The following is a 27331-nucleotide window of genomic DNA, read 5'->3' on the forward strand; positions in this document are numbered from 1 at the left end:
AGACGGCGAGAACCGAGGGACTACTTTGCAGTGTAACCGCGCATGCGCGGGGCGGAAGAGTGAGGGCGCGGTGGAAGACGCGTGCGCTGCTGGTCCGCCGTGAGAGCGGGCGGTGCTGCGGCCGGTGCTGCGTCCCGGGGTGAGATCGGTGCGCGCAGAGGCAGCGCGAGCGGAGCCGCGGGCGCCATTTTGAAGCGGCGGTCGGGGGAGGTGACGAGCGCTCCGAGAGCCCGGCCCGGCCCCGGCACCGCCGCCCCGCGCCGCCCGCACCGCCCCGCGCCGCCGCAAACATTGCCGACCTCGCCATGTCCGGCGGCGGCGTCATCCGCGGCCCGGCCGGCAACAACGACTGCCGCATCTACGTGGGGAACCTGCCCCCCGACATCCGCACCAAGGACATCGAGGACGTGTTCTACAAGTACGGCGCCATCCGCGACATCGACTTGAAGAACCGCCGCGGGGGTCCGCCCTTCGCCTTCGTCGAGTTTGAGGACCCCAGGTGAGACCCCTCAGGTGCTGCCCCGGGTCCCCCATCCCGGCGGAGCCGCCGCTGCGCGCCCGGGAGCGTCGCCCGGCGGCCCGGGCCGCGCTAACGGGGCCTGGCGAGGCGGCGGGCGGGGAGAGGCGGGCGGGAAGCGGGAACAAAGGCGGGCGGTGCGGCGGCCGCGCTCACCGCCCGCCCCGTGCCGCCCTCAGGGACGCGGAGGACGCCGTCTACGGGCGGGACGGCTACGACTACGATGGGTATCGCCTCCGCGTGGAGTTCCCTCGGAGCGGCCGCGGCACCGGCAGAGGAGGCGGCGGCGGCGGGGGGGGAGGAGCCCCCCGGGGCAGGTACGGCCCCCCGTCCCGGCGCTCGGAGTACAGAGTGATCGTCTCGGGTGAGTCATTGCTCTCTCTCAGCCGAAGTGCTCCCCCGGGGTCCTGCGGGCGCGGTGCCGCTGCGATCTTCTTAAAAAGCATGGCCCCGTATGGTTTGGGAGGGGAGCAGTGGTGTCCCCGCGATGCTGAGCGCTCCTCTCCTTCGCTGCGCTTTTGCTGCTGCTGTAATACGGGAGGTGAGGCTCTAATCCGGTTTTAAAGTCACGTTTTGGTTTTTCTCTAGGGCTGCCTCCAAGTGGAAGTTGGCAGGATTTAAAGGATCACATGCGTGAAGCAGGTGATGTATGTTATGCTGATGTTTTCCGAGATGGCACTGGTGTCGTGGAGTTTGTGCGGAAGGAAGACATGACCTACGCTGTGCGAAAGCTGGATAACACTAAATTTAGATCTCACGAGGTAGGTATCACACTTACTTTCTTTGGCCAGAATTGGATACAAGGGGCTTAACAGTAGGATTTGAAGGTAAGGACCGTGTGGTGGTCATTGTTTGGTAACGGAGCAGCTAAATAAGTGTGTGGTCAGGCTGGACATAGATGTGTAAGCTCTGCTGTCTGTCCCGGCCGTAGTAACGCTGTCTGCAGTCTGTCAGCATGCCTGAAACATGGCCCTGAAGCCTCGACGTTTCAATCGAAAGTTCTGTCTATTCAATAGGGAGAAACTGCCTACATCCGTGTTAAAGTTGATGGCCCAAGAAGCCCAAGCTATGGAAGATCTCGGTCCCGCAGCCGTAGTCGTAGCAGGAGCCGTAGTCGAAGCAACAGCAGAAGCCGCAGTTATTCCCCAAGAAGAAGCAGAGGATCTCCACGCTACTCTCCCCGCCACAGCAGATCCCGATCTCGTACATAAACATCACCTAGCTCTGATCTTTTTGTAGAACCCCATGTTGTACACAGTTTTCCTTTACTTAGTACAGTCTTTTCATTTTTTTTTAAATTCCAACTGTTTTACTCAAATTGGCTGAAGTGTTGAATTGCATTCTTGTGTAAAATCCCTAGTTGAGTATTTGCTCCTCGACACCGACATTCCCCTCCTGTCTTTGGTAAATTGTATTTTAATTGCTGTCAGTCAGGATTGTTCTGGTTTAGTTCTAGTTCAATACCAACATTCTTGGAGCTGTGGTATTGCTGTGTAAATGTCTCAGTGTTCCGCTGTGGTCGAGACGAGCTGGGGATGTTGGGATGTTTGTGGCTAACTTGTCTCTTCTGGGGGAATCTTACATTTTATCTTGCCTTTTCGTGTGTCTTTCTGTAGACATATCTGAAGAGATGGATTAAGAATGCTTTGGATTAAAGGATTGTGGCGCACATGTCAATCATTTTAGGATTGTCAAAAGGAGGATTGAGGAGGATCAGATCAATAATGGAGGCAATGGTATGACTCCAAGTGCTATTGTCACAGATGAACTTGGCAGTATTGACCTTATACTGAGAGACAGGGGAATTGAGGCCGAGCACCTACGTGTCCCCACGTGTGGCTTCAGGCATGTCCTCGTGACCGCAGGCTGCGATTGCTCTTCTCTTTTAAAACTTCCTTCTCCGGGGGGGCAATTGTGGCCAAATCCCTGCTTTTGTAATTCTCTATTCCATTCTAGTTTTCTAAAGGAGTAACGGGCCCGGGGGGGAAGCATTGGTTTATTTGTCCCGCAGCGTTTGGTTACAAGTGTCCATGTCCGTAGTATCCGTACACTTGTAGTAGAACTTGCAATCAGAGTATAATATCAATACTGCTAAAATCTGCATGTCCTCTGTGTGACTGATACAGCGTGGCTGTTGCATTTTTATAAGTACCAGAATGAAAGCAAAATAAAAATAGCAAACCTAGTGGGGAATAATTTTAAGTCTCAGCCCTGCCCCCTCAGACTAATTCACGATTGACTCACGATCCGTGTGAAAACACCGATTGTTAACGTTCCCTCCAGCTGGGAGTGCAGCTGTAGTCCAGCCATTCCATAGTAGGTGGATAGAGCGAGCAGTTAAAGCTTTTCCAGTTTAGTAAAACCATTTTTTACAACCACAAAACCTCGTACCCACCAATGCGCTGAGTATGTTGGCATTTCCAGTTGACATATTGTAAATATTTACAATGTTTCCTCCAAATAGTAATTAACATTTCTAAAGAGATTATCTGAGCATCACCATTGGAAAGTTTGTTTTGGGGAATTGATAGTTATTACTGTACATCTGAATTTATTGATGGCAAACATAACTGATCATTCCCCAGAATCCTATTTTTTCATTACAGTATCTAACTTTTTGCCTCCTCTTTTTTGGTTTTGCTGGTTATAAAGGTTTGGATTGGAGAGGGCTCACTGGATCCCAATCCTTGGAGCTGGATCATTGGATTCAAATCATAATGTGGATAGGATAGGGAGGCTGAATTACAAGGATTCATGGAGCGGGATCAAATTACCAGGAACATAGGAGTGGATTCCTGCCCCAACCAAACCGCATTCGTGTGGATTTTTTTATTCAACTCAATTGGCTATTCCAAAGATATTTTTTTTCCTATTTTTGACGATTGGAGCCCTTAAGATGCACGATGGAGTTTTGCATTTTTTTGGTAAAAGGAGCAAAGCGAGGACCTGGAGAGGTACGCTGGAGCAATCTCCTTGGAAGGATTCAGCACGAGTAGATGGTAAACCTTAAAGGGGAAAAAGGGGGGTTTGTTTTAAAAAAAAAAAAGTAAATAAGTCATTTGTCTAAATTTAAAGACCAAAATTGGAGTTAAAGATGACGTAGGTTTCAATTGGCCATTGCTTTTTTCTTTGACAAATAAAATTTTTACAAAAACACGCCCCGTGTCATCGTTGGTCGCAGAGTCTCGCCCTCGCGTTGGGACCCGGACAAAAGCCTTTTGTGTGGGACAGAGCTGGAGTGTTCCACAGGAAACATCCATGTTTGAGCCTCTCCTCAATAAAGGACCGGTTCCCTGGGAAATGGGTGGAATCCAGTAGTGGGGAGGGGAGAAGAATCCTCAGCGTTTAAAGGAGGGAGTGTTGATAGGAGGTCACATGGGGAAAGGGGAGATTTATGGGCTTGTCCTGGGCATGAATGGGGCAGAGCTGGTCTGTGTGACCGTTCCTGCTGTGGGTGGACAAAGCAGGGAGCAGGAGTTGGGCTCTTGTGTAGTCCTTGGGCTGTGGGCAGGGGCCATTGCACCCCTGGGGCCAGGCTGGAGAGCCAGAGAAGGCTGTGGCCCTGGAAAGGTGGCGTGGCTCTTGCCAGAGCCGTTTGTGAGGATGTGGCACACTGGTGTGAGCTGGGGCAGCAAAGGTGGAGTTCAGCCCAAAAACCCCAAACTCCTCTGGGAATGGATCTGTTCCACTGCTGGTGGTGAAGGAAAGTGGTTTAAAGGGTACAGGTGTGCCCAGGGTGTTCCACAGAGCAAAACCTGAAGAGTTTGGTGTGCCAGGACTGGAGTTTGGAGAGGACCCCTCTCAAAGGACCCACAGGGAGGAGCAGTGAAGGACCCTGGCACTCCTGAGCCAGGGACTGCAGGCAGAGCTGCTGGCTCTGAGCAGGTTCACCAGGAGCTCATCGACATTGGAGCGCCAATTTCAGGGACAATTCAGCCAACTAGGACGTGGAATTGCCTGTGCAAGGTGTGTGCTGGAGGTGCAGGAGGGCTGGAACTTGGAATTGCCTGTGCAAGGTGTGTGCTGGAGGTGCAGGAAGGCTGGAACTTGGAATTGCCTGTCCAAGGTGTGTGCTGGAGGTGCAGGAGGGCTGGAACTTGGAATTGCCTGTGCAAGGTGTGTGCTGGAGGTGCAGGAAGGCTGGAATTTGGAATTGCCTGTGCAAGGTGTGTGCTGGAGGTGCAGGAAGGCTGGAATTTGGAATTGCCTGTGCAAGGTGTGTGCTGGAGGTGCAGGAAGGCTGGAACTTGTCAAGCTGGTGGGTTCAGGATGTGCTCCAAGTCTCACCTCTGTGTGGATCAAGTACTGGAGCAGGAGCTACGTGAGCAATGTTTGCTCCTGAGATTATCTCAGTGGTTTGGATCACTCTGTGAATGCTCCAGGCGGGCACTGACACCCAGGAAGAGGAGATGGCAACACCATGTTCTTTACTTTGGGATTTGTGGAGTGTCACCTTCCTGGAAAGCTGCTGAGTGGAGTCTCTCAGAGCTGGTGGGGACCACACCTCTGCCAGAAGGCTGCAGTCCTCCCCGTGGGCTGGAGAGGATCCTTTCCATCTCGCCTGGAGAATGGGAGGGAACAGAGCCCTCCTGGGCTCTCCCTCGTTTTGGCTTTCCCCCTCCAAGGGGAGGGCTCAGGTCACTCCAGGAGGAGCTGCTGGTCTGTTCCTGCCCAGCATCACCCACTCACTTTGTTCTCCATGCCCCAGCTGTGGTGTCTGTGAAGCCCTGAGAGATCCTGTAATAAACCTGTTCCCAGTGTGGAGCTCTCATGTATTCCCTTTTTTCCCATAAAATTGTTTCCATCACCGTGCTGCAAACAGCCAGGCAGTGCTGGAGCAGGGAAACCACAGGGTGAGGCAAGGCTTTCCCCAAGTGCCCTGTGTTTTAATTTCAGATTCTGATCCAGCGTGTTTCACCGTCCTCGGGGGGAACATCATGTTCTCTGATTGACATAAAATAGAGAAATTAAATTAATATCTCAGGAATGTGCTATGAACCAGGTTTGACAGCATTAGGAGAAGTTAACTGGAGGAGGCTGTGCCTCCTGACACACTCTCAGTTTTTAATTATACCACGTTATGAGTTCATTAACATTGTGACAGGGATGATGAGGAGTCGCTGAGTTTTGGGAGCAACACTCGTGCCTGGCACAACCCAGGGAGCCTGGTGCCATCTCTTTTGCTCTTCAACTTCTCCAAGGGTGAAAGTGAATCTGGTAAGTGCCTGTTTGACTTCCCCGGTGGGGAATCTGCCTCCTGGGAGCCATCCAGGGGCCTGGCTGGTGCTGGTGGGCAAAGCTGGCCCCGGTTTCAATATCCTCGTGCGTTAGTGGGAACAGGCTGTTCCACCAGCACCTCTTCCAGGAAGGTGTTTGCTAGGATTTCAACAGATGCCAGCCGAGGCAAGGTGTCTTCTTTCATCAGTGTGTTCTTCCTGAAACGAAATGTTTTGAGAGGCCATTCTCTCTGAAAAAGGTGGAAAAGGGGAAATGGAATTGCAGGGACATCCAAGCGTAGCCCCCTCTCCTGGATCGCTTTTCCCCCCAGCGCAGATGAGTTCCTGCTGCACAGCGAGCAGGGAGCGTTCCCTGCCCGGAGCTTCTGCCCGGCAGCGCTGGAAGAGCTGCGCCACTCCTGCAGGGAGTCTGTTCCCATGCTCCTGCTCCCGATAGTGCCGCTTTGTTGGTACAACTGAGGGCGATTGTGCTCCCCGGGGCTGGGCGGCCCCTCCGTGCCGCCCTGGCCGCGCAGCTGCCCGGCAGCCCGGCCCGATACTGCCTCCTTTGTGCGAGCGCTCCGGGAAGCGCCTGGAGACCGAGGGAATCTCTCCTCCTCAATTGCACATCGTCCTGATAGCCCCGTACTTAATAAAGCCAGCACTAGCTCCGAAATAGAAACGGTTAGAAAACTTGTGGTTTCTCCCAGAAACCACAGTTGGGGTTTTTTTTCTGTTGTTTGGTTTTTTTTATTTTTTTTCTAACAGAAACTTCTGCTTTAGAACAGGAGATTCTTTCATTGATCTGTGTGTGTTGGTTGTGCCGTGAGGTTTCTTGCTCCTGATAACAGCAGAGTTTTTAGCTGTGCAGCAAAATTAGAGTGATTTCTAGATTGGCTTAGAACAGCCCCAGCTTTGGTGAGAGTCCCCCACGCAGAGTGCAGAACGATCCTCGCTGCACCTGCACGGGAAGAGCAGTTTATCTGGAATTGCACTTGGAGCGGTGTCAAATGGAAAGCTGAATTATTAGGAAAAATGAAGATTCCAGGCGGTTCCCTGTGTAGTAAACGTTCCCGAAAATCCATCTCCCGCACACCTGAAGGTGAGCCAGTGATGTACCCACCTGCACTGCGTGGCCCCTGCAGTGCTTTGTGCTACCCTGGAGGAGCTGCAGGATGGGATGGGCACAGAGCAGGGCAGAGCTGCGGGATGGGATGGGCACAGAGCCTGGCAGAGCTGCAGGATGGGATGGGCATGGAGCCGGGCAGAGCTGCAGGATGGGATGGGCACGGAGCCTGGCAGAGCTGCAGGATGGGATGGGCATGGAGCCTGGCAGAGCTGCAGGATGGGATGGGCATGGAGCAGGGCAGAGCTGCAGGATGGGCACGGAGCAGGGCAGAGCTGCAGGATGGGATGGGCATGGAGCAGGGCAGAGCTGCAGGATGGGATGGGCATGGAGCCTGGCAGAGCTGCAGGATGGGATGGGCATGGAGCAGGGCAGAGCTGCAGGATGGGATGGGCATGGAGCAGGGCAGAGCTGCAGGATGGGATGGGCACAGATCCTGGCAGAGCTGCAGGATGGGATGGGCATGGAGCAGGGCAGAGCTGCAGGATGGGATGGGCACAGAGCAGGGCAGAGCTGCAGGATGGGCACAGAGCAGGGCAAAGCTGCAGGATGGTCCTGGAGCCAGGCACAGCCGCAGGACAGGCACAGAGCCCGGCAGAGCCGTGGGATGGTCACAGAACCTGGCAGAGCCGTGGGACGGGCACAGAGCCTGGCAGAACTGCGGGACAGGACGGGCACGGAGCCCAGCAGAGCCGCAGGATGGGCTGCAGCCTCTCCCGGCGCTCCCTCGCCTCGCCCTCGGTGCTGAGGGGGACCCTCACCTCTGCGGCCCCTCCCGCCGGGCGGGCTGGGTGGATGTGCCTCTTGCAGAGCCATTAACATAATTTTATGCACTAATTTGTGTAATCATTAAAGAGTGGAGCAGGGCATTGTTCACATGAGTAATTACCTCTATATTCTAATAGCTCTAATTCATCCCTTTAGTGAGTTTCGTGTTTCAGTGACTCAGCCACGATTCACGCTTCGGGTCCTGTATTTTTTGAAGAAATGCCCGTTTCTCGCATGACTTGGTCGCCCTCTGCGCAGCCGATGACGTGACAGATCCTGAGGAGCTCAGACCACGCGGATGCCGACCTGGGAAGGTTTGCCAGCGTGGATCCGGGGCTCTGGGGCTGGCTGCATCCCACGGGGGTTGGACTGGCTGGGATGCTGCGGAGAGCAGATGCCAGCAGAAATCTGAGCATGGAAAACTTGGCAGTTTGCTGAACTCCGGGTATTTTCCTTCTGACAAAAGGCAGCGTTGTATTTTTGTCGTGATTTTTGATACGAGATGAAACATGGGGAATAAAATTCTGCTGCGCAGGCTCTGGCTGCATTGATTCTCCATCCTCACACGTGCGTGTCTGCACAGTACACAGGGTGCAGGCAGGAGGGAAGGCGTGGGGAGCATCATTTTCTGCCTGATTTGCAGGATGACACAGGATATTTTCCCGACGGCACCGAAATTAATTTGAGGCAGAGCTGCCTGCTACCACCAAAGGTTTTGTTTTCCCCTTGGAAACGTGGAGCAAAGTTGGTTCCTTGGCCAGCGAGAGCAGGGATGCTCTGCCCGAGGCTCCTGCCAGCGCTGGATGCTCGTCCCTGTGGGATCAGCTGAGCGATGCAGATGAATGCACAAACATTGATTGTTTTGGAGACAATCCATAACTGCCAAATGAGATTAAACACCACCCAGGTCCCAGCAAAAAATAAAAGTAAATAGCAAAGAATAAAGAAAATGGGGCACGGCATTGGCAAATGGTCCTAGGGGACCATCTAGCCGAGTATTAATCCCTGCCATCCCCATCCCTGGAGGATTTCGGAGCTCTCTGCTGCTGTTAATCGCAGCAGCCCTGCAGGGAAGGTAATGCAGCATTATCCGTGTTCTCCAGCTGTGGCTGGGGAGGAGGGAAGCAGCCGGCTTGGCCGAGCTTTGCCGTGTGTCAGTGAAAGATCAGGGATTAGCGTCAGGATTTCCTCGCTGGCTGGGCTGCTCTAATTCAGTGGTGGTGCTTTTCCCTAAATGCACTGACCTCGTGTGCCTGCTGCCGTGCCGTGCCCGGGAGAGGCTGGGGCAGATGGTGGGAAGGGGAGAGAGGCAGGAGCGGATGTTTCCCTGCAGTCCTCGGCCCCGCAGGAATTATTACTAAAAATGGTCACTGGTGATTAACCGGAGCAGCGCGCTGCTGAGGAATTGGTACGGGCTCTGGCTCGGGAAGTTTTTAAATCAAACTGGGAAACGGTTTTCCTGGAGAGCAGCAGAGTTCAGCAGGTTCAAAGGCAGAGCACTGAGGGCAGCCCGGGCAGGGGGTGAGCAGGGGTCGGCAGCACCTGCCAGGAGGGCTCTGAAAGGTCCCATGTGAGACAGAAAAAGCCGTGATCTCCTCGTGTCTGTGCACACCCCGAAAATCACAAGGACACACAGGAGCTGTGGCTGCCCCATCCATCCCTGGAAGTGTTCAAGGATGGGGCTTGGAACAACCTGGTCCAGTGGAAGGTGTCCCTGCCCACGGCAGGGGGTGCAACTGGATGATTTTCAATGTCCCTTCCAGACCAAACCATTCCACGACCCTAGGGTTTGATATTCAGTGTGGGCAATCCCCACCATGTGACACCAGTGCCCAGCCCCGTGTGTGGCTGTCCCGGGCTGTCCCCACTGTGCCCCCACAGTGGCAGTGCCAGAGATGGGCACGGGCAGTGACCCTGAGGGCCACACCAGCAGCATCCCCGGGGCCGGTGTGACAACCGAAGGACAGCTCTGCCCTCCGTGGGGCGCAGACCACAGCGAACGTTGTATGGAAAAAAAAAAAAAGAAAAAAAGTTGTGACGAAGATTACCAAAATAACAACAAAACAAAAAGCCGCTGGGCGCTGGCGGCGCGGGGCAGCTGCGGCGCTCAAGGTGCCAAGCAGAGATTAGCCCAGGCACGGCTGAGGACAAGGAGGTGGGAAGAGATAAGGGCACTTCCCGGCGTGCGGCCGCGGGGCCAAACACAGCCCGGGGCTCGCTGTGCCTGCCCGGAGGAAGCTCCGAGCGGCTCCCGCCCGGCCCCGGCGTGTGCGGGGCCCGGGGAGCCGCGGGGCTGCGGGGCCAGCCGGGCCCCAGGGACAGCACACAGCCGTGGACTCACAGGGTGGCAACCACTGGGGAGCATGGGGAAATCCCAGGGAGGCAGGAAGGGTTTCCCACGGCAGCCGGGCTAAGGGGGCAGGGGGGCAGGAGGGGCAGCAGGGAAGGAAGAGCTCGGGAGCACTGCAGGGAAGGGAGGGAGCAGTGCAGGGCAGTTTGCCATGGGAATGCTTTCACCAGGGAATGCTTAAAGCCTGGAGTAACCGCGAGGCTTTTCCCGCCTGGCGCTCGGGGAGCCCTGGCATGGTCAGAGTGCTGGGAGCTGGCGCCCGGCTCCCTGCGGACCCGGGGGTGTCCCCCTGTCACAGCAGCGTGTGGCCCTGGCACCGGAGCCCCTCTGCCCTGGGCATCCCCCTGGCTGCTCCGGCTTCCCTCCCTCCCTCCTCCTTACACACCCCCGCAGCCACGCACCTCGGGGCTGGGGGCTAGAGCCAGGAAAGCCGGGCAGAGCCTGGGCCATCCCTGCTGAGTCCCAGGGACAGCGCTCCTTCCCCTGGAACAGCTCCTCGCTGCTTCCCCGCCGATCGCCGTCCTGCCTCTCGGTGCTTCAGCCGAGCTGGCCGGTGATTTCCTGCATCCTCCTTCCCTCTTTTGGAAAGTGAAGCGATCTTTCACATGCGCTAATTACGAGCAGGCTCCGGCGCTCCCGGCAGTGGCAGCGCTCCCGGGGCCGGCTGGGGATGGCCCTGGCACGGCACGGGCAGGACAGGGCACCGCTGCCACCCTCGAGGGCGGGATGGACACGGACTGTGGGCAGCCATCCTTTCCCTTTCCCTTTCCCTTTCCCTTTCCCTTTCCCTTTCCCTTTCCCTTTCCCTTTCCCTTTCCCTTTCCCTTTCCCTTTCCCTTTCCCTTTCCCTTTCCCATTCCCTTTTTCCATTCCTTTTCCCTTTTTCCATTCCTTTTCCTTTTCCTTTTCCATTTCCCTCCGCCTAGTGAATGGGTTGTCTGTCCCTGCAGCACCTTCCACCCCCGTTTTGCTGCGGGTCAGGGATGCTCGTCCAGCAGGAGCTGGGCAGTGGGAGACCGTGGGATGCTCTCCTGAGGATGCTGGACCATCCCACGGCTCCTCCCAGCAGGCACACTCTTCTTCCACCCCTGATTCCCGCAGATGTAATTCACTGTCTCTGTTTAGTGCCCCTGAACACTTTGAGAGGGAATCGAGGCTGCAAAGAGAGAAACCGGAGAAGACAGAACTTGGGAAGCAGCTGAAGGGAAATTGCCTGCGGGGAGCACATTCTCAGCACCATCAGCACAGCTTATTTACACTCTCGAGGGCTCTCCAGCCCCACAGAGCTGCGAAATTCAAAGCCTGCTGTGGCACTCAGAGCATGAACAGAAAGGGGTTCCCGCAAAGCTGAAATATTTGGCCACAGTTTCTGTTGTAAGTGGTGCAAGCACACGCTGGCCCAGCAGAACCGGAGCAGGGCTGTCAGCAGGAGCTGACAGGGGACCCGTGCTGCTGGCACTGGGCACAGCGTGCCTGTGGCACCGAGGGGCAGCTCCGGTGCTGGCACTGGAGGCAGGAGGCGCCCAGCAGCATTCCCTTCCTTCCTAACAACGTGGGAAGTGCCGCGGGAGAAGGAGGGAAGGTCTAAGTTTGAAGAGGCAGAAAAGCGCAGCCTCGGGAGGGTGGTAAATGGGCCACGGGCTCCCCGTGCCCTAGAAATTCCCTGTGCCGGCACAGCGGGGTGCCTGCTGATGCTATCGCTGTCCCGGCTCCATGACTAAGGGAGCTGCAAGGTATAAATTAAATAACACAACACTTCAAGCCGCCTGTTATGTGGGTTTGTCCTAAGCAGCGCTGCTTTAATTAAGATGGAGAGTTTACAAATCTAACCTTTGTTTATTCTGCTTTGGGGCATATATAATGTAAATATGTGTTTGCAAACACTGTGGCTTTTTAGACTTCCAGTTATAATTCTGGGTAAAGGAAAGTTCGTCAGGTTTGGCACGGACTTGCCCTTTCTAAATAGAGCTCCTGCGAGTCCTTCCCCGGGACTCTCCCAGCCCAGCTCTGGGCTCTGGAGGTGTCGGGGTACAGGAGGTGCTGGGAGAGCCCAGCCCGGCGCTGCCGAGAGGGAAGTGGGCTCCAGCTCCGTTTCCCTCTGGTCTGACTTAGCTGCGAGTCTTGCCGGTTTTGTTCCTGGGTCCCCTCTCGGAACTCTAGCTGTGAAAACAAGAACGGAGTTTAGGCGGCTACGTGCTGGTCGGGATTTCTCCGATGAGTCAGTGATACGCTTGGGTAGTTTTCTTAGCCTTTAATTGAAGTGAGTGTGAGCCCTTAACAAAGAGCTCTCCCAAGTCTTCCTTAATAAGCGTTAACAAAAATAACCGAGCGGCCGGGAGGGAAGCAACCAGGGGCGGCGGCGGTGTCCCCTGTCCCCGAACGAGGGGTGCCTCGGGGCTCTCCCGGGCCAGCCGTGGGGTCCGAACGGGGCAGGACAGGGGCACGGGGTGCATGGGGGTGATCCAGCTGCTCCCGCACCACGGCTGGGATGAGCAGAGAGCATCTCCGGGCGAGCCGGGCTGGTGGGGTGCTGCACTGGCAAACCCCTTTGGCTCCTTGTTTCGGTGTTTTTCTCAGTTAGGAGCTTCTGCAGAGCAAAGGCAATATTTTACAATTTCCAGCGCTGTGCATCAGCACGGAGCTCTACTGTGGTGCAGACAGGAGGGTCAAAACCAAGCAGGCTCCAGACTCCCTGAGGCAGACGGACCCTTGGAGCTGCAGGTGCTCCCAAGCAGGCTGGGCCACTCCAGGCAGCCAAGCCCACACGTAGTCACAAACTTCCCTCTGGGGTCACACGGCTGAGAAACTCTTTTTTGTTTCAAATGCAAACACATTTTGACATAACCACTTGACTCTGGCGCTGGCGTTTCAAGGAAAAAAGCCTGAGAGGCGTGAAAGAACCGCAGGCATCTCTCGGGACAGAACAAGGGCTGTTTTGCAATGCTCTGGGAAGGTGAAGAACTGCCCGGGGAGGGCTGCAGGAGCCAGGTGCCCTGCCCAGCACCGAGCCAACAAAGCCACGGCTGAGCTGGCCCGCTGCGTGTGCCCTGCTCCCTGCTCTGTCCCCACTGTCCCTCCTCCCTGCCACGCCAAGCTGCTGCTTCAGGACCGGCCTTTGCATTATCTGTAACAGGAGACAAGAAAAACCACCCGGGTGTCCCACCCGGGAGGAAGTCACAGGGGCCAAATTTAGCCCTGCACGCTGCAGCCAGGGCGCCTCGGCCACTTATTCCTGCACCCGGTGCTGCCGAGGCCTCGGATGCTCAGCAGGGATCCAGGCCTGAGCAAAGAGGATTGACCAGAGCTGGGGGAAAATAAATAATAAAGTGCTGTAAGCCTGTTCTCATCTCCCCAGTGGCAGGGAAGGCGAAGGGAGGCCAGGATTAAAACCCCCCTCCTGTGACAGTGTCAAACCTGGCACACTCAGGTGTGGAAGAAATGCTGGGTGTCCCCTCAGCTGCCACCTGAGGCAGGGCACAGATGTGCCCCGCATCCCTGCCTGTCCTGGCAGCACCAGGGAGGTGCAAGGAGCCGTCCCTGGGCCCCGTCCTGCTGCCTGTCAGGGACGTGCTTGGTGTATGTAAACACGTAATTAACGGTGCGTATGTATTTAATTGCTCGTGGCTACGATTTGCATGCATGTGCTGCGCCGAAGATGCCTCAGGTACGGGCGAATCCACTCAGCTGGCCCGGGGGAGGCGGCGGGGCTGCGTAGGGTCACGGCACGGCCCGAGCCCCCGCACGGCCCGGCCCGGCCCGGCCCGGGGGAGGCTGCCGGGGCCCCGGGCCGCGGGACAGGGCCGGGCCCGGCTCTCCTGGAGCCCGGCCAGGCGAGGTGCGAGGCAGGGCCGGCCCGGGGAGGCGCAGCAGCCCCCGAGGGCTGAGGCCGAGCCCGGGTGGGCTGAGGACGAGCCCGGCTGTGCCAAGGCGGCGGCGGCGCCGGGCGACCCCCGGGGCGGCCCCGAGTTCACACCCCCCCTCCGCCCCCGGCGCTGCCGCCCGCCCGCACCCGCGGGCGAAGCCGCCCCCCGCCGCCCCCGCGGCTCCCTCCCTCCCTGCCGGCGCGGCGGGCGGGGGCGGCGGGCGGGCGGGGAGGGGAGAAGGGGCGGGCGGGCGGCTCGGCGGCCCCGGGGCCGAGCCGGGGCGGGCGGCGGCGGCGGCCCCGGACACCTCGGCCGCTCCTCCATCTTCTCTCGCCACAGCTCGGCTTCCCCAGCCCGGGACCGGCCCATTGCCAGCCCCGCGGGGGGGGCGGCCGGCCCGCCGCGCCGCCCCGGCCCCGCCGCCCGCGCCGCCGCCTCGCCGCGCCGCCCCGGGCCCGCCGCCCGCCCCGCGGCGAGGGGAGCGGCGGGGGCGGCGCCGCGGCCGCCCGGGCCATCGCCGCCCCGCCGGGGCGCCGCGCCGCCGCCTCCCCCCTCTGGGCCGCAGTGGTGCAGCCCGAGGTTAGCGGAAGCGGCCGCTCGGCGCTGCCATGTTGAGCCGCCGCCGCCGCCGCCGCTTTGTTGTCGGCTCCATGTAGCTGCGGCCCGGGGGAGGGAGCGACGGGGGGACCGCCCGCCGCAGCCGCCGCCGCCGCCGCCCGGGGCCGCGCCGCCCCCGCCATGGAGGCCAACTGGACCGCGTTCCTCTTTCAGGTGAGGCCCCGCGGCGGCGGCGCTGCCCGCGCCCCCCCTCTCTCCCTCCCTCCCTCACGGCCGCGGCCCCGCCGGTCCCCGCCGGGCCGGGCTGTCACTCAGCGCGGCCGCCCGGCCCCCGCCCGCCCCCGGCCCGGCCCGGCCCGGCCCGACCCGGCCCGCCGGGCAGCGCCTCACCGGCCCCGCGGCTCCGCTTCTCTCTCCTTCCCTCCTGCACTTTCTCCCTCCGCCGCCGCCCCGCAGCGCGCTCCCTTCCCGCTTTCATTACAAACCACCGATATTTATATTTATATTTATATTTTTATTTTTTCCCCCGCAAAACATGAGATCGCGCTTTATTTTTTTTTTTTTTTTGGTGTTTGCTTGTTTTTCTCTCCCCCCTCGTCTAAAGAGACAAACAACAACAGAAAAAAAAAAACACGAACAAAAAAAAAAAAAAAAAAAACAACCCCAAGCTTCCACCGGGCTCCAACAAAACCCCGATGGAACAAACGCCGTGTCTGGGAGAATAAATTAATCCCTCTTTAAACAGCCTGACTCAGGGCCGGCTGACGAGGGAGCTTGTTTTCTTTTAAAATAGGACGCGAGCGGGCCGGATTTCTGTAAAAACTGGCGAAATCCTAACGGGAATGGGGAGGAATAGGGACGGTGGAGCGTGCAACCCCTCCCTTTGCCAACTGAGTCACAATTTTCCCCCTTTCTGTCGGTGAAAGACTGACTTAAAAACACCGCTGTTTATGTAATTCCGAAGAAAATCCAATGTACCAGAAAAAAAAACCTAAAAAAAAAATCTTTGCCTGGCTTTTGTGAGCCTCGCGAACCCTTTCTCACTGGATTGTTTTCTCCTGGATATTTTTTTTAATTTTTTTTTTTTTTTTTTTTGCGCTGGAAAACATAAAATGTGGGATTGCAGCAGCAGCAGTGGAGGGGAAAAAAAAAAAAAAAAAAAAAAAGCGCCCAGCACATCACCTTTCTCAAGGTAAAATAATCCTCTTTGCACGTTCCCGGTGGCGGCCGCTCGCTTCCTCACTGTCCTCCTCGGAATTAAACCCAGACCCAACCCGTGACACGAGTTTGAAAACCTGAGTTGAATGAATAAATCCGCCAAGAGCGAGCACCATTCCTTTAGGGAGGAAAAATTCGTCCCTTGCAAGTACCAAGGGATGAGTCACTCGCTCGGGTTCTCTGCCTCGGAAAACACGCCGGGAATGTTCCGGGGAGCCGGTACCGGGAGCTGGGCGCTGGGTTTTCCGCCTTTTCCTGAGGGATGCGGGTGATGCCATCGAGTTGGGCTGAGGTCTGGTGAATTATTTCTCACTCTAGTGGGCAGTTGTGATTCGCACGTAGGAAACTTCACGCTAAGAAGTTAATCTCCTTAGTTTAGGGCCATCTCCCTCCGAGCCGGGGCTGCTTTAGTGCCTTGCTGCCTCCCAGCTGAGCGTTTTCCAGGGGAAATTTTTCCTAGGCTGGCAGGACTGTATTGCAGCAGGCTGAGAAATGCCAAGTAATGCTTCAAGTACGTGTCCAGCTCCTCGCTGCTCGTCCGTGCTTTTCTGAAGGTGCTGAGTTTTGAAGTAGTGATGTCACACGCTGATTTAGGAGTCAGCTTTGCTGCTTTTAATTAAGGAGTCAGCAGTTCGCTTTCCGAACGTGCGACTCGGAAGCATCTTCATAAAACTGTGACGTGGAAATTTTCCTCTGATTTTTTTTTTTCTCTCTCTAAATAATAAAGCTTTCAGAGCTCCTAATAAATGCTGGGTATTGTTTCTTGAGTGGTTTTGTTAGAATCAATGATTTGGGATGCGAGCGTGCCAATGCACCCAGCAGAAAGCAGCACTGAGGTAGTCCTGATGTGACTTTCATTTTTCTTCTTCCCATCCTCACAGGAGCACATCAGCCCCGATCCAGCTGATTAGTTAAAACTAGCTAAAAAGAGTGGATTTAAAAGCCTGTCCCCAGTGTCAGTTAAATAAGAAATGGAAGTGACTGAATATTCACACTTGTTCTTCCTGGGGGGAGTGTTAAACCAAGTGTGCGTTCCAGCTGGGACAGGATTCCTAAGGGACAGCTTAATACGTGGAATATAAAGTTGTAATTTTTAGCCAAATGTATTTAGAGGAGGTTTTGATGTCTTAATTTTAGTCCTGTGGCAGTGGGCTGTGCGACTGTAAACCGTTCCTTCCAAATAAAGTTGTTTGATTGTTTTTAGGTGGCATTTTGATGAATTGTATCCCTTTCTAAAGAAACAATCGTGCTACTGAATAAGCAGTTCTTGTTTGGATCTTCTTAGTCCCAAAAATGCATAGTTGGAAAACCACTTTTAGGATGTGCTCGGGAAGTGAAAGTTGTATCTGTTAATGTGAGGAGGACTCATCCATCAGATGGAGTGTTCAAGATATGACTCATGCTAATTTGTTGCTCTCACATTAAGGCTGAAGCACAAAAATATTTTAGCCTCTGGCATTGGAAGTTCACAATGCCACATCCTACACTCCGGGTCATGAATTGCAGGGTTTTTTGTTTACTGCCCCCCCAGGAGAGAAGGAATTAGTGACAGAACAAGGGGATTTTGCAGGAGAGCCTGTCCCAGGCCATCAGAATATCTCCAAAATGTTGACTTGACTTGACGTTAACGCTGGGTGAAGTAAAACCGTGGTCGGAGCCTGCATAACTGCGCCTGCCAGAGGCGTGCAGCAGGTGCTGGCTTCCCTTCTCCAACGGGGAGTTAAAAAAAAATGCTGCTTGATCCTTTTTTAAAAGGCTTTAACAGCCCTTGGAAACCGAGGAACACAGCTTGGGGCAGAGGGGCTGCGAGGAGGAGCATGGTGCTGTGAATTATGCTGGCTCCCTCGGAACCAAGATAAGCAGACTTATATAAGCAGCAGCTCCGTAGCCTGTCGCTTGATGAATATACATTGTTTTATGTCCACTGTCTCCATCAGATCTGTAGGAATAAGTGCATCATTACCTTGAAGTGCTGACGATTCTTTGAGGCTTAAAAATATCCATAAACTGCCTAAGTTTGAACCTTGTCCAAAGGATTTGGGCTCTCCATTATCCGATCTGCTAGCTCTGCCTTTGAAATTGTATCTCTGGAGCTATCATTAGGTGCTCTGCAGTGTCTTCTGGTGCAGTTTAACAACATTGTTTAATGCCGATTTGAAGTTGTAAAACATTTCAGAATTTTTTGCAGTTAAAATTGTGTTGAAGTGCACAAGTTGCTCAGTATTGTGCTGTCGGTGTGTATCATGCAAACTGTTATTTTCATGCAATGTAGAAGTGTCAAAACCTTTTTAAAAACGTGGAAAATAAATGGTTGAAAATCCACAATTGTCAGTGAAGTCAGGGAAAAGTTTAATGGAGCTGCTGGGGCTTGTGCCGTGCCCTGATTTAGCAGCGTCGCCTCCAGGAGAGTTCTGGATCCAGCTCTTCAGCAGTTGCTCCCTGAAATAAACAAGCTCCTCGGGCTGTTTGAGGTGGCTGCTGTGGCCAGGCAGGTGTGCTAATATCCAGCCTACCTGTTGCATCCCGAGCCTCAGCACAGACGGATCTAAAAAGCAGATACAGATGGACAGCGTGGCCTGGCTCCTAATGATTCCCACAAGTTTTGTGTCCTGTCAGTGTCCGGAGAACGGGCTTTCTCCTGTGAGCTGTTTTCCTGTCAGATAGGCTTGGAGTGTTTGGGAGCTTGTATTCCTTCCCACGTGGGTTAGTGTTGGTATCCACCCATGGCTTTTATCCAAAGATCACCGGCATCACGCTCCCAAAAAGTGAGACTGGAGTGGTGCAGGAGCTGCCCCACAGCTAGGGACAGGTGCTCTGGGGGGCTGTGGTCCCTGCTGCGATCCAGGCACGCAAAGCACCCAGGATGCAACTAGGAAAAAGGCCCAAAGTGAGCTTCTAGAAATACTGGCTTGTCCAAAGGATTTGTTGAAAGGATTCCCATGGGAAGAGCATTAGCCTGAGTGTGCTTCCCAGTACTGTCCACCCCAACAGATGTAAAAGTAGACGGGTCAGGGTCGTGCACTGGCACAGTGTTTTATCCAGCTCTCACAGCTTTGAGTCATGTTACTTTGTGAGGAAAACCATAGGAAAGGAGTCCTGGAAGGCTGCAGTACTGATCTAGTGGGAATGCAAGTTTCCCCAAACTCAGCTTCAGGCCTGGCACACTGCGTTAATAACGAGCCTGATTTAAAACTGGTCTGATGAGACCGAGGCACATCTTGAATACAGATGCACTTAAACTGGCTTAAGGTGCTGGAGTGATTTATTTTAATGCTCCATTAGGCTGAATTGGTCTGTGTGGTTTCTAAACCACATTAAAATTGTATCTGCCAGGGTTTTGTCCCAGTCTGACTGCATGAGTTTTAATAACAGTGTTTCTGCCTTAGAATAACCACGCGTGGTGCAGCACAGCCCGTGGCAGGCAGGCTGCAGCTCAGCTGAGCCGTGCTGCCTGCGGGCCCCCCCTTCCCTTCCCTGTAGCTTCTGCCACACATTCTGTAGTTCAGAGTTAGTTGGTATTGGCTGCTTTCAGACAGCTTTCAGGGTTTATTCCCAACACCCCAAACCGTGTTCTCCAGCATCTCTAGATGTCTCCCAGTGTGTATCGATCAGCTTCTCTTCCCAGCACAAAGTAGCTGCTGACGAGGAGAAAAAGGCTGTGCCGCTATTCTTGTTAGTTCCAGACGCAGAGAGCACAGTGGTCAGTGGATAAATGCATCAGGAACCTGCTAAATATAGAGATGTAGCTTTAGACAGGTCCCGATTCCAGTTGCTTTGGTTTCAGTGCTGGCACAGGGGTATGAACACACTGTTTAAATAAGACACCTTATCGCATCCTGGCTCTCTGTGGCTGTGGTTCCATTCTCAGTGTGCACTAAGCTCGGCTTAAAGGTGGGGCCTTGTTTTGCAACTCCTGTCAGTATCTTCATCCTCTCCAGAGATAGTCCTGATGTGCCATCTGATACGATCATTAGCAAAATGAGTTATCTGTTATGTAAAGATGAAATGCTGTTATTAAAAGATCTGACAAGCGCCTAGTTGTCTTCCATAAAAAGTTGCCCTCCAGAAATTTAATAATTCCTTGATTGTTGTGCTGCGTCCCACACTTACCACAGGGTCTGCACAGCCAGGGCACTTATAGAGTGAGCAGTTTATCTTGTCCAAAACCAGCATTATGTAACCTTCCCCTGTTGTTCCTTCCATGGCTTTTGGTCCAGAATGTGCTTCCCTGTCGTTTGTAAATGTTCTCACCGTGCCAGAGTGAGCACCCATCCAGAGAATTTAAGTGTGAATGTTTGGTTTTAGGCACACGAAGCCTCCCATCACCAACAGCAGGCAGCACAGAACAGTTTGTTGCCTCTCCTGAGCTCTGCTGTTGAGCCGCCCGATCAGAAGCCGATTCTGCCCTTACCAATAACGCAGAAACCTCAGCCTGCACCAGAAACATTAAAGGATGCTATTGTTGGGATTAAAAAGGAAAAACCTAAAACCTCCTTTGTGTGCACTTACTGCAGCAAAGCTTTCAGGGACAGCTACCATTTGAGGCGTCACGAGTCCTGCCACACAGGGATAAAGTTAGTGTCACGGCCAAAGAAAACTCCCACCACAATGGTGCCCCTTATCTCGACCATCGCTGGTGACAACAGCCGGAGTTCGCTGGTTTCGACTATCGCAGGCATCCTGTCCACTGTCACTACGTCTTCCTCTGCCACCAACCCCAGCAGCAGCGCCGGCGCCACGGCCATGGCGGTGACGCAGACGGTGAAGAAGCCCAGCAAGCCCGTGAAGAAGAACCACGCTTGTGAGATGTGTGGGAAGGCCTTCAGGGACGTCTACCACCTCAACCGGCACAAGCTGTCCCACTCGGACGAGAAACCCTTCGAATGTCCCATTTGCAATCAGCGCTTCAAGAGAAAGGATCGCATGACCTACCACGTGAGGTCTCACGAAGGGGGCATCACGAAACCCTACACCTGCGGTGTTTGTGGAAAAGGCTTCTCAAGGTACCACGTAGCAAATCCCAGGCGTGCTCCGCTGTTGGCTTTTCGTGAGCAAGAAGGGTTAAGCTGTGGTAGTGAGGAGCTGGGAGAGCCAGACTTCTGAGGAGATTGGTGAGGGGATAAAGAGCCTCGTCTGCAGTTGGGGTGGGGGAGTCTCCATCTGAGCAAGGTTAACCGTGGCCAGAAGTGGTAACTTTTTTAGGAGAGTGGTTTGAAATGGTTTCTCAACCTCATCCAAGTCCCATATGATGTGTGTCTGTGTCACTGGGGGTGGGCACAGAGCCCCTTCACCAGCCTTTGCCATGGTCTGTGACCAGACGGGGCAGGGCAGGGAAACGGTCACCTGGTCTTAGAGCAGGGTGGAGGGCACTGACAGCACAGGGGGAGCTTGCACTGCTGCCAGCTCTGTTTGTACCTGTGCTTGCAACAGAGAAAACTTCAACCTTTAGAGCTGTTGCGCTCTCACCTTTACACAAGGTGTGACCAAACGTGCCATTTTCAGGTGTGTGAGGAGAACAGAGTTAAGCTTTAAACCGCAGGCAGGTTTTAAGCTGTGAGGTGTTGCAGGTGAAGCCCCTGGTAGGTGAGGGGAAGGGATTTATCCTGGCTGTCAGAGGGATGGGGGCTGCAGGGAGTGACCAGCTCGGTGTCAGCACTGCTAGCCACGGTGTCCTGGCTCTGTGTTTGTAACAGTGTGCACTTTTCTCCTGTTCCTCTCTTTCTTGCAGGCCTGATCATTTAAGCTGTCACGTTAAACATGTTCACTCAACAGAGAGACCCTTCAAATGCCAAGTAAGGGCTAAAATGGTTTATTAAGAGCAATACCTTATTGTGTCAGTGGTACTCAGGTGAATCTTTCCAGAGCTGTATTTGCTCCTGGTATTCTGAAAAGCAAGTTTAGGAGTAAAGCCACATTTGCCACTACACCAGTGGTGGAGTTCTGGTGGAACTTTAAAAAGATACCATGGTTGCTTTTTTAGGAAGATTAGAGGCTTTTTGCTTTCTTGGAGAACAGCATAGTTGCTCTGTTTTACCATATGCTTAACTTAGTCGTAGGATTGTAGCAGCATGCTCAGCTTAGTGCTCATTTCTGGGGTAATGTGTGCAGTGTGTTTCTCAGCATGTTCAAATGAAATGTCTTTCTCAGCACATCTTTTTAAAATGGGTGGGAATGGTTGATTCTGGATCTGTTACTTTGCTGGAAGGGGAAAGCAAGTTGTCCTAAGTTGATGACTGAGTCTAGGAGAAATATTTTGATTGCCCTTGAACAATTAACTATTTTGCTTGGAATATCCCTGCTTATTCCAACCTGTTTTAGTGACTCATCTTATTAAATAAAAGCCTTGGGTAAAGAGAATAGTGTTAGGAAAAGGTTTTCTTTCCTTGTTCTGGATGGGAACAGAAGTAATTGAGCAGTGTAAGGTACCAAGTTCATATTTGTACAGTAAAATTACATTAGAAACCAACTTTGCCTATTGTAGGTGTTTTCTATAAGCTCCCTCTTGCATTGGTGGGCAAGGCAACCCACTGTTTTCAGAAAGTTCAGGCAGTGTAGAATATGGTTTTTATCCTGATTGTCTCAGAAGCAAATTCCATTCTCAGTCTCTGCTGAGTAGTTTGATTTTTGTTTCTCTATAAATACAGGTAAAACTTAAAGTTGTCAATGCACTTAGGATACTGTTAGGACCTGCCAGGTAACGTGGGTTCCCAGAGGGCCTGTGGGTGATGCTGTGCTGCTCTGTCTGCCCCTCAAGAGTAACTTTGTCCTCCCTCTAGACGTGCACTGCTGCCTTTGCCACCAAAGACAGACTGCGGACACACATGGTGCGCCATGAAGGAAAGGTATCGTGTAATATCTGTGGTAAACTTCTGAGTGCAGCATATATCACCAGCCACTTAAAGACACACGGGCAGAGCCAAAGTATCAACTGTAATACCTGTAAACAAGGCATCAATAAAAGTAGGTGAACGTTTTACAAACATTTCTAATAACAATGTGTTTGTGAAGGGAATTGCCTTTGATGACGTTAAACTCAGCTACGTGTCTGTCAGTCTGGGTGGTCACACCTCTTAAAAGTAGATCTTTAGTCACAGAATGTGCCTCAAGAATTGGCATGTGTGGAGTTGGTTTGCTGCAAGACTGTGCTCTCATCCCTTGGGAATGCCCTGCAGTTCATGACAGTGACCCATCTCTTGAAGAAAAGAATTCCCAGGTTTTCTGACCTTTTAAGTTCAGTGCTACTACCTGAAATGTGCAGGTCTAAAAGTCCAACAGATAGTCTGGAGATTTTAGACTATTTAAGAACTGCTAAGATTTGCCAGGTTTCAGGTCTAAAGCCTCATCCAAAGCTCATGGAAATCAGGAGGAAGATTTCTCTGCTTTCTCTGAGCTTTGACCCTGGGGCTCAGTGTTTCCTCCCTCAGGCAGTAGCTGACAAGAAAAGGATTTAAATCCAGCCCTGATAGGTTTTGGGCATTAATGGCATCTGACTGGTGATGTGCAGGAGGTCAGATGAGATGTTTGTAATAGCTCCTTCTAGACTTAAACTCTGGACCTGGTAATGCCTAGCAAGCAAATGAAGACTTGACTTTCAAATTCCCCCTATTAAAATACCTGTAACTTAAGTTAACCCCTCATGGTTAGTAATATAAAATGGGTTTTCAGAGGAATAAAGAGGCAGAAGTAAGGAATGTCTTTGGAACTTTGTCCTTAAAGCCTTTAAACTGTATTAATTTACAACATCTTTGCAGTTCCTGTTACTCCTGGATAATTTGAAGGTACTGGGAATGTCTGAAATGCCTGATTGTTGAGCTTAGTAGGAAATTTGGATGTGAAGTATTTTTCAAGGTATAGGGTTACAACTCTGGCTTCCCAAGCCAGTTTGGTGGTGCTAAGCCAGTTCACATGAGGCATTTTGAGCAGTTGTTAGAGGTGGAAATGATGAGCTGTACTGTGGCCAGAGAGTGGTGACAGGCTGTTCCCTGATGTAAACTGAAAATTTTAAGTTAAACTTGCAATGAAAAGTAAAAAGGCTTATTTTTATTTTTCATTCTTAAGCTGGAGCTAATGTTTAGAAAAAGTGGATTCAGTTTGAGTTCTAGAGACTAATTGGAGTCTTTAATTTCATTCTTCCTAAATACAAAGTAAATCATGACAGGAGAAGTCTGGTTTTGGCACTTAAAGTAGATATTCTTGACTTATGTTTTGGTTTTTAGCTCTTGGAAAAATAGTTTTATGAAGCACAGAATTAATGATACTGTTTTAAACACCTCTGTGATTTTGTTCTTGGAATCCTGTGAGATTCCACATGCTCTTTGTAGAAGTTGCCTTTGTGATCTCAGCAGAAAACAGAGTAACTTTTCAAGGTGAATTTGTGTTCTTACTTGATTGGCATAGCATGCATGAGTGAAGAGACCAGCAACCAGAAACAGCAACAGCAGCAGCAACAGCAGCAGCAGCAACAACAGCAGCAGCAGCAGCAGCAGCAACAACAGCAGCAGCAGCAGCAGCAGCAGCAGCAACAGCAGCAGCAGCAGCAGCACGTAACAAGTTGGCCTGGAAAGCAGGTAGAGACCCTGAGATTGTGGGAAGAGGCCGTCAAAGCCAGGAAGAAAGGTAAAACAAACCAACATTGCCATGGCTGGGTTGGTGAGAGGGGAGCTCACAGTCATACAGGGAGTCTGAGGTGTCAGGAAGGATGTCTTACGTGACAGTTTCATTCTTAGAAGGCATAGCTGAGAGAGCAGGAGGAAACAGGCCCCAGAGAAGGGTGTGGTAAATGACCTGCTCATGACTTGCTGCCTTGGTCTCTGTGCTTGCCTGTGTCCCTAGAGCCATCAGTTCAGAGGGAGCTTGTGTCTGCTCCAGGCAGGAGTGGGGGCTTTGACTTGCATGTGGCTTTTGGCTGTGCTTGTGCTTATTTACCCTGTTCACCTGTGCACACACACACACACACACACACACACACACACACACACACCCACACACACCCACACACACCCTCTGCCCTGCATCAGCACCAGGGTGCCTGTGTGTGCTTTCTCTGCCCTGTTCATCTTGTCTCCCCCAGTTCATTCCATCTGCTCTATGGTCATGTCTTTGCATGACGTTTTCTAGACCTCAGAGAACTTCCTCTCTCTCTGTTGCTTGGTTTCATTACAAAATGAGGTAATCAGTGATTCTGCTTCTCATCAGTGCTGGCTCACAGCTCACCTCTACCTGTGCTGCTGTAATTGAAGTGGGATTGCTGTTGTTGGTCATTGTGGCAGTTTGTATGGAACAGATTGCTTCAGTTTAGTGGTTTTAGGATACAGTAGTTTAAATTCTCCCATTCTGCTGCTTATTTGTTTCACAACAGTTTGATTATTAATGCCCATCATGTGACTTCATGGATTACATGTTTTGGAAGTTCTTAATGACCACTGCTTACTGTTTTTCACTGGCTGTTTTTAGGAATGTTTTTGACTCACCTTATTTTTTCCTTTTCTCTCAACCTTCCTTTCAGTTCTTCAATCTGTTTTTGTTTTCTAGGTTCTTGTTTGTGTTTTAGGCTGCTTGCTTCCTTTCCCCTTGTTATGCCAGTAATTGAATTTTGTGATCAGACAGTGCAGAAACAGCTTATTCATGTTAAAATGCAGTGATAACAGAAACATTACATATCATCAGGCCACTAAATAGATAAAGCAAATTATGTTGGATTTAGAAAATCACTGAGAATTATTTTCTGCTTGTTCTTTCCTATGTCTTGTTTCCTTTTCCTTTCTTATTGAGAATGTTGAATATGCTTTAACAGAGCAGTGGTTTGGGGCAGGAGGGGGCTGAAGGAGGTGGGTGGGTGACAGTGGTGTCACACTGGTGCTTTTAGCTTAATTTAACTGGGGAAGGGGCAGGGGTGGGATGTGTCTTTGGGTGTGACTGTGCTTGAAGGTGAAGTTAGACCAGTCAGTGCCATGCTTGAGCTGCTCTTTCCATGCTGGTTCTCCTGTGCTAGTTCCACTTGTGGTGGCTTTACAACACTAGATGGGATTTTTTTTTTTTTTTTGTCTAGTGCAATTTATTTTCACAATTGTTATTTTATTTTTTTTTACTCTTTCCCTTCCTCTCCACCCCTCCTAGCTATGGACTTTGAAGAACCAACAGTAACCCTTGAATGGGGCTAATGTTGCTTTCAAAGTTATATTTGTATTGCCCCAGAGGCAAAGTGGACTCTTTGCTCCTGGCTCACCTCTGACACGTGGGTGTAACTGAGCTTGGGGTCCTGCCCTACAAATGTGGAAGCAGACACGGCTTAGTAACTTTGATGCAGAGTGTATTTCCCCTGCTTCTCTAGCAGCCAGCCCTTCCCGTTCCCTGCTCCCGAGCCTCCCTCCCGCTGTGGGTAGCCGGCAGGTGGTGCTGATGGATGGGGAGTGATTCCCGTCCCCCCCGCGTCCCCAGCCCCGGCCTCCTGGGTCTCCCTTGCTCTGCACTTCAGTCCTGCTTGCTGCAACCCCCCCCAACCCCCCAAACCAACATGGTGTGGAGCTGGAGCTTATGTGAAAGCTGAGGAGCTGATGGGGGTTGAGGGATGTGCTGCTGGGGTAGCCTTGAGGTAGAGGTACTGTGAGCAGTGGAGCAGTTCAGTAGCAATAATTAAGACTGAAATAAGCAGGTAAATATTGAAACGAGCTTTGCTTATCAGTCCCTAATAATGACTTTTTAAAACCTTCACAGAATGTCAGTTCACCTTTGAGAAGGCTATAGAGTACGTACCATTCGGTATGTACACTCTCTCCTCTATTTCTACTGTTCCTCTTGGGAGGATTTTTTTGATTGTACAATACTGTTTTTATGAACATGGAAAAACCCTCTTGCTAAGACAACCTCACTTGACTTCTCAGGGAAAAAAAAAAATACTCAATTGAAATGACCTGCATGAGAGTTTGTGTTTCCTGTAGGCTATAGAATGTTAACAGTTTTAACTTACTAATAATACCTAAAGAAAATGATTCCAGAATTTGTACCCGTTCTCGTTCGGTTTTTGGGTTTTTGTTTTGTTTTGTTTTGTTTAAATCTTGTCCATGGTTTTTTTATGTGTTAAAAACTTTTTGTCTTTTTTATGTCTCATTTTTAGAAGCTGCTAACTTGTGCCAAACCTCCACTGCTGCTACTACGCCTGTGACTCTTACTACTCCATTCAATATAACGTCCTCTGTGGCTTCTGGGACTATCACAAACCCAGTCACAGTGGCAGCTGCAATGAGCATGAGAAGTCCAGTAAATGTATCAAGTGCAGTTAATATATCCAGTCCGATGAACTTAGGGCATCCTGTAACCATAACCAGTCCTCTGTCCATGACCTCTCCATTAACGCTCACCACCCCGGTGAACCTGCCCACCCCGGTGACCGCTCCAGTGAACATAGCGCACCCCGTCACCATCACGTCCCCCATGAACCTGCCCACCCCCATGACGCTGGCTGGCCCCCTCAACATAGCCATGAGACCAGTGGAGAGCATGCCTTTCCTGCCCCAGGCCTTGCCCACCTCTCCTCCCTGGTAAACAAGTTCTAAACAGTATTAAAAAGGATTAAAATGGAATCCTTACCAGCAGTTCTTTTTTGGGTTTTGTTTGGTTGGGTTTTTTTTTTTTTTGGTTTTGTTTTTGTTTTGTTTTTGTTCTGTTGGGTTTTTTGTTTTGTTTTGTTTTAGTTAATAATAAATTCAGACTAAGACA

The 27331-nt window shown here is 52.3% G+C and overlaps 3 protein-coding genes across 4 annotated transcripts; 2 read left to right on the plus strand and 1 right to left on the minus strand.

Annotated features, from left to right (window-relative positions):
• Positions 1-305: 305 nt before the first annotated feature.
• Positions 306-3673, plus strand: SRSF1 (serine and arginine rich splicing factor 1). Its single transcript, XM_059866307.1, has 4 exons — positions 306-499; positions 697-881; positions 1106-1278; positions 1534-3673. Exons 1-4 carry the CDS (start codon positions 306-308, stop codon positions 1726-1728), a joined length of 747 nt encoding a protein of 248 aa, XP_059722290.1. The 3' UTR covers positions 1729-3673.
• A 1857-nt stretch (positions 3674-5530) lies between these two features.
• LOC132337575 (transcriptional regulatory protein AlgP-like) lies at positions 5531-10701 on the minus strand. Its single transcript, XM_059866306.1, has 2 exons — positions 10379-10701; positions 5531-8452 (listed from the first exon to the last, which is right to left on the minus strand). The coding sequence occupies exon 2, from the start codon at positions 7679-7681 to the stop codon at positions 6740-6742; it is 942 nt and encodes a 313-aa protein (XP_059722289.1). The 5' UTR covers positions 7682-8452; positions 10379-10701; the 3' UTR covers positions 5531-6739.
• A 3702-nt stretch (positions 10702-14403) lies between these two features.
• On the plus strand, positions 14404-27195 carry VEZF1 (vascular endothelial zinc finger 1). Of its 2 annotated transcripts, XM_059866302.1 has the most exons (7): positions 14407-14611; positions 19922-20619; positions 21345-21408; positions 22393-22576; positions 24014-24232; positions 26330-26374; positions 26730-27195. In XM_059866302.1, exons 1-7 carry the CDS (start codon positions 14579-14581, stop codon positions 27155-27157), a joined length of 1671 nt encoding a protein of 556 aa, XP_059722285.1. In that variant the 5' UTR covers positions 14407-14578; the 3' UTR covers positions 27158-27195. The 2 variants fall into 2 exon arrangements, with proteins under 2 accessions (XP_059722286.1, XP_059722285.1); XM_059866303.1 differs by lacking the exon at positions 26330-26374 and having other exon boundaries at positions 14404-14611.
• The last annotated feature ends 136 nt before the right edge of the window (positions 27196-27331 follow it).

The sequence above is a fragment of the Haemorhous mexicanus genome, chromosome 22 (assembly GCF_027477595.1).
Source record: "Haemorhous mexicanus isolate bHaeMex1 chromosome 22, bHaeMex1.pri, whole genome shotgun sequence".
Taxonomy (NCBI): Eukaryota; Metazoa; Chordata; class Aves; order Passeriformes; family Fringillidae; genus Haemorhous; species Haemorhous mexicanus.

What these genes read in the sequence shown, in the direction of transcription:
- SRSF1 (XM_059866307.1), top strand. Translation starts at nt 306, where the DNA reads ATGTCCGGCGGCGGCGTCATCCGCGGCCCGGCCGGCAACAACGACTGC. An exon ending in GTACAGAGTGATCGTCTCGG is followed by an intron (nt 882 to 1,105) that starts GTGAGTCATTGC and finishes GTTTTTCTCTAG; the next exon opens with GGCTGCCTCCAAGTGGAAGT. An exon ending in CTAAATTTAGATCTCACGAG is followed by an intron (nt 1,279 to 1,533) that starts GTAGGTATCACA and finishes TCTATTCAATAG; the next exon opens with GGAGAAACTGCCTACATCCG.
- LOC132337575 (XM_059866306.1), bottom strand. Translation starts at nt 7,681, where the DNA reads ATGTTAATGGCTCTGCAAGAGGCACATCCACCCAGCCCGCCCGGCGGG.
- VEZF1 (XM_059866302.1), top strand. Translation starts at nt 14,579, where the DNA reads ATGGAGGCCAACTGGACCGCGTTCCTCTTTCAG. An exon ending in AGAGACCCTTCAAATGCCAA is followed by an intron (nt 21,409 to 22,392) that starts GTAAGGGCTAAA and finishes TCCTCCCTCTAG; the next exon opens with ACGTGCACTGCTGCCTTTGC. An exon ending in CGTCAAAGCCAGGAAGAAAG is followed by an intron (nt 24,233 to 26,329) that starts GTAAAACAAACC and finishes AAACCTTCACAG; the next exon opens with AATGTCAGTTCACCTTTGAG.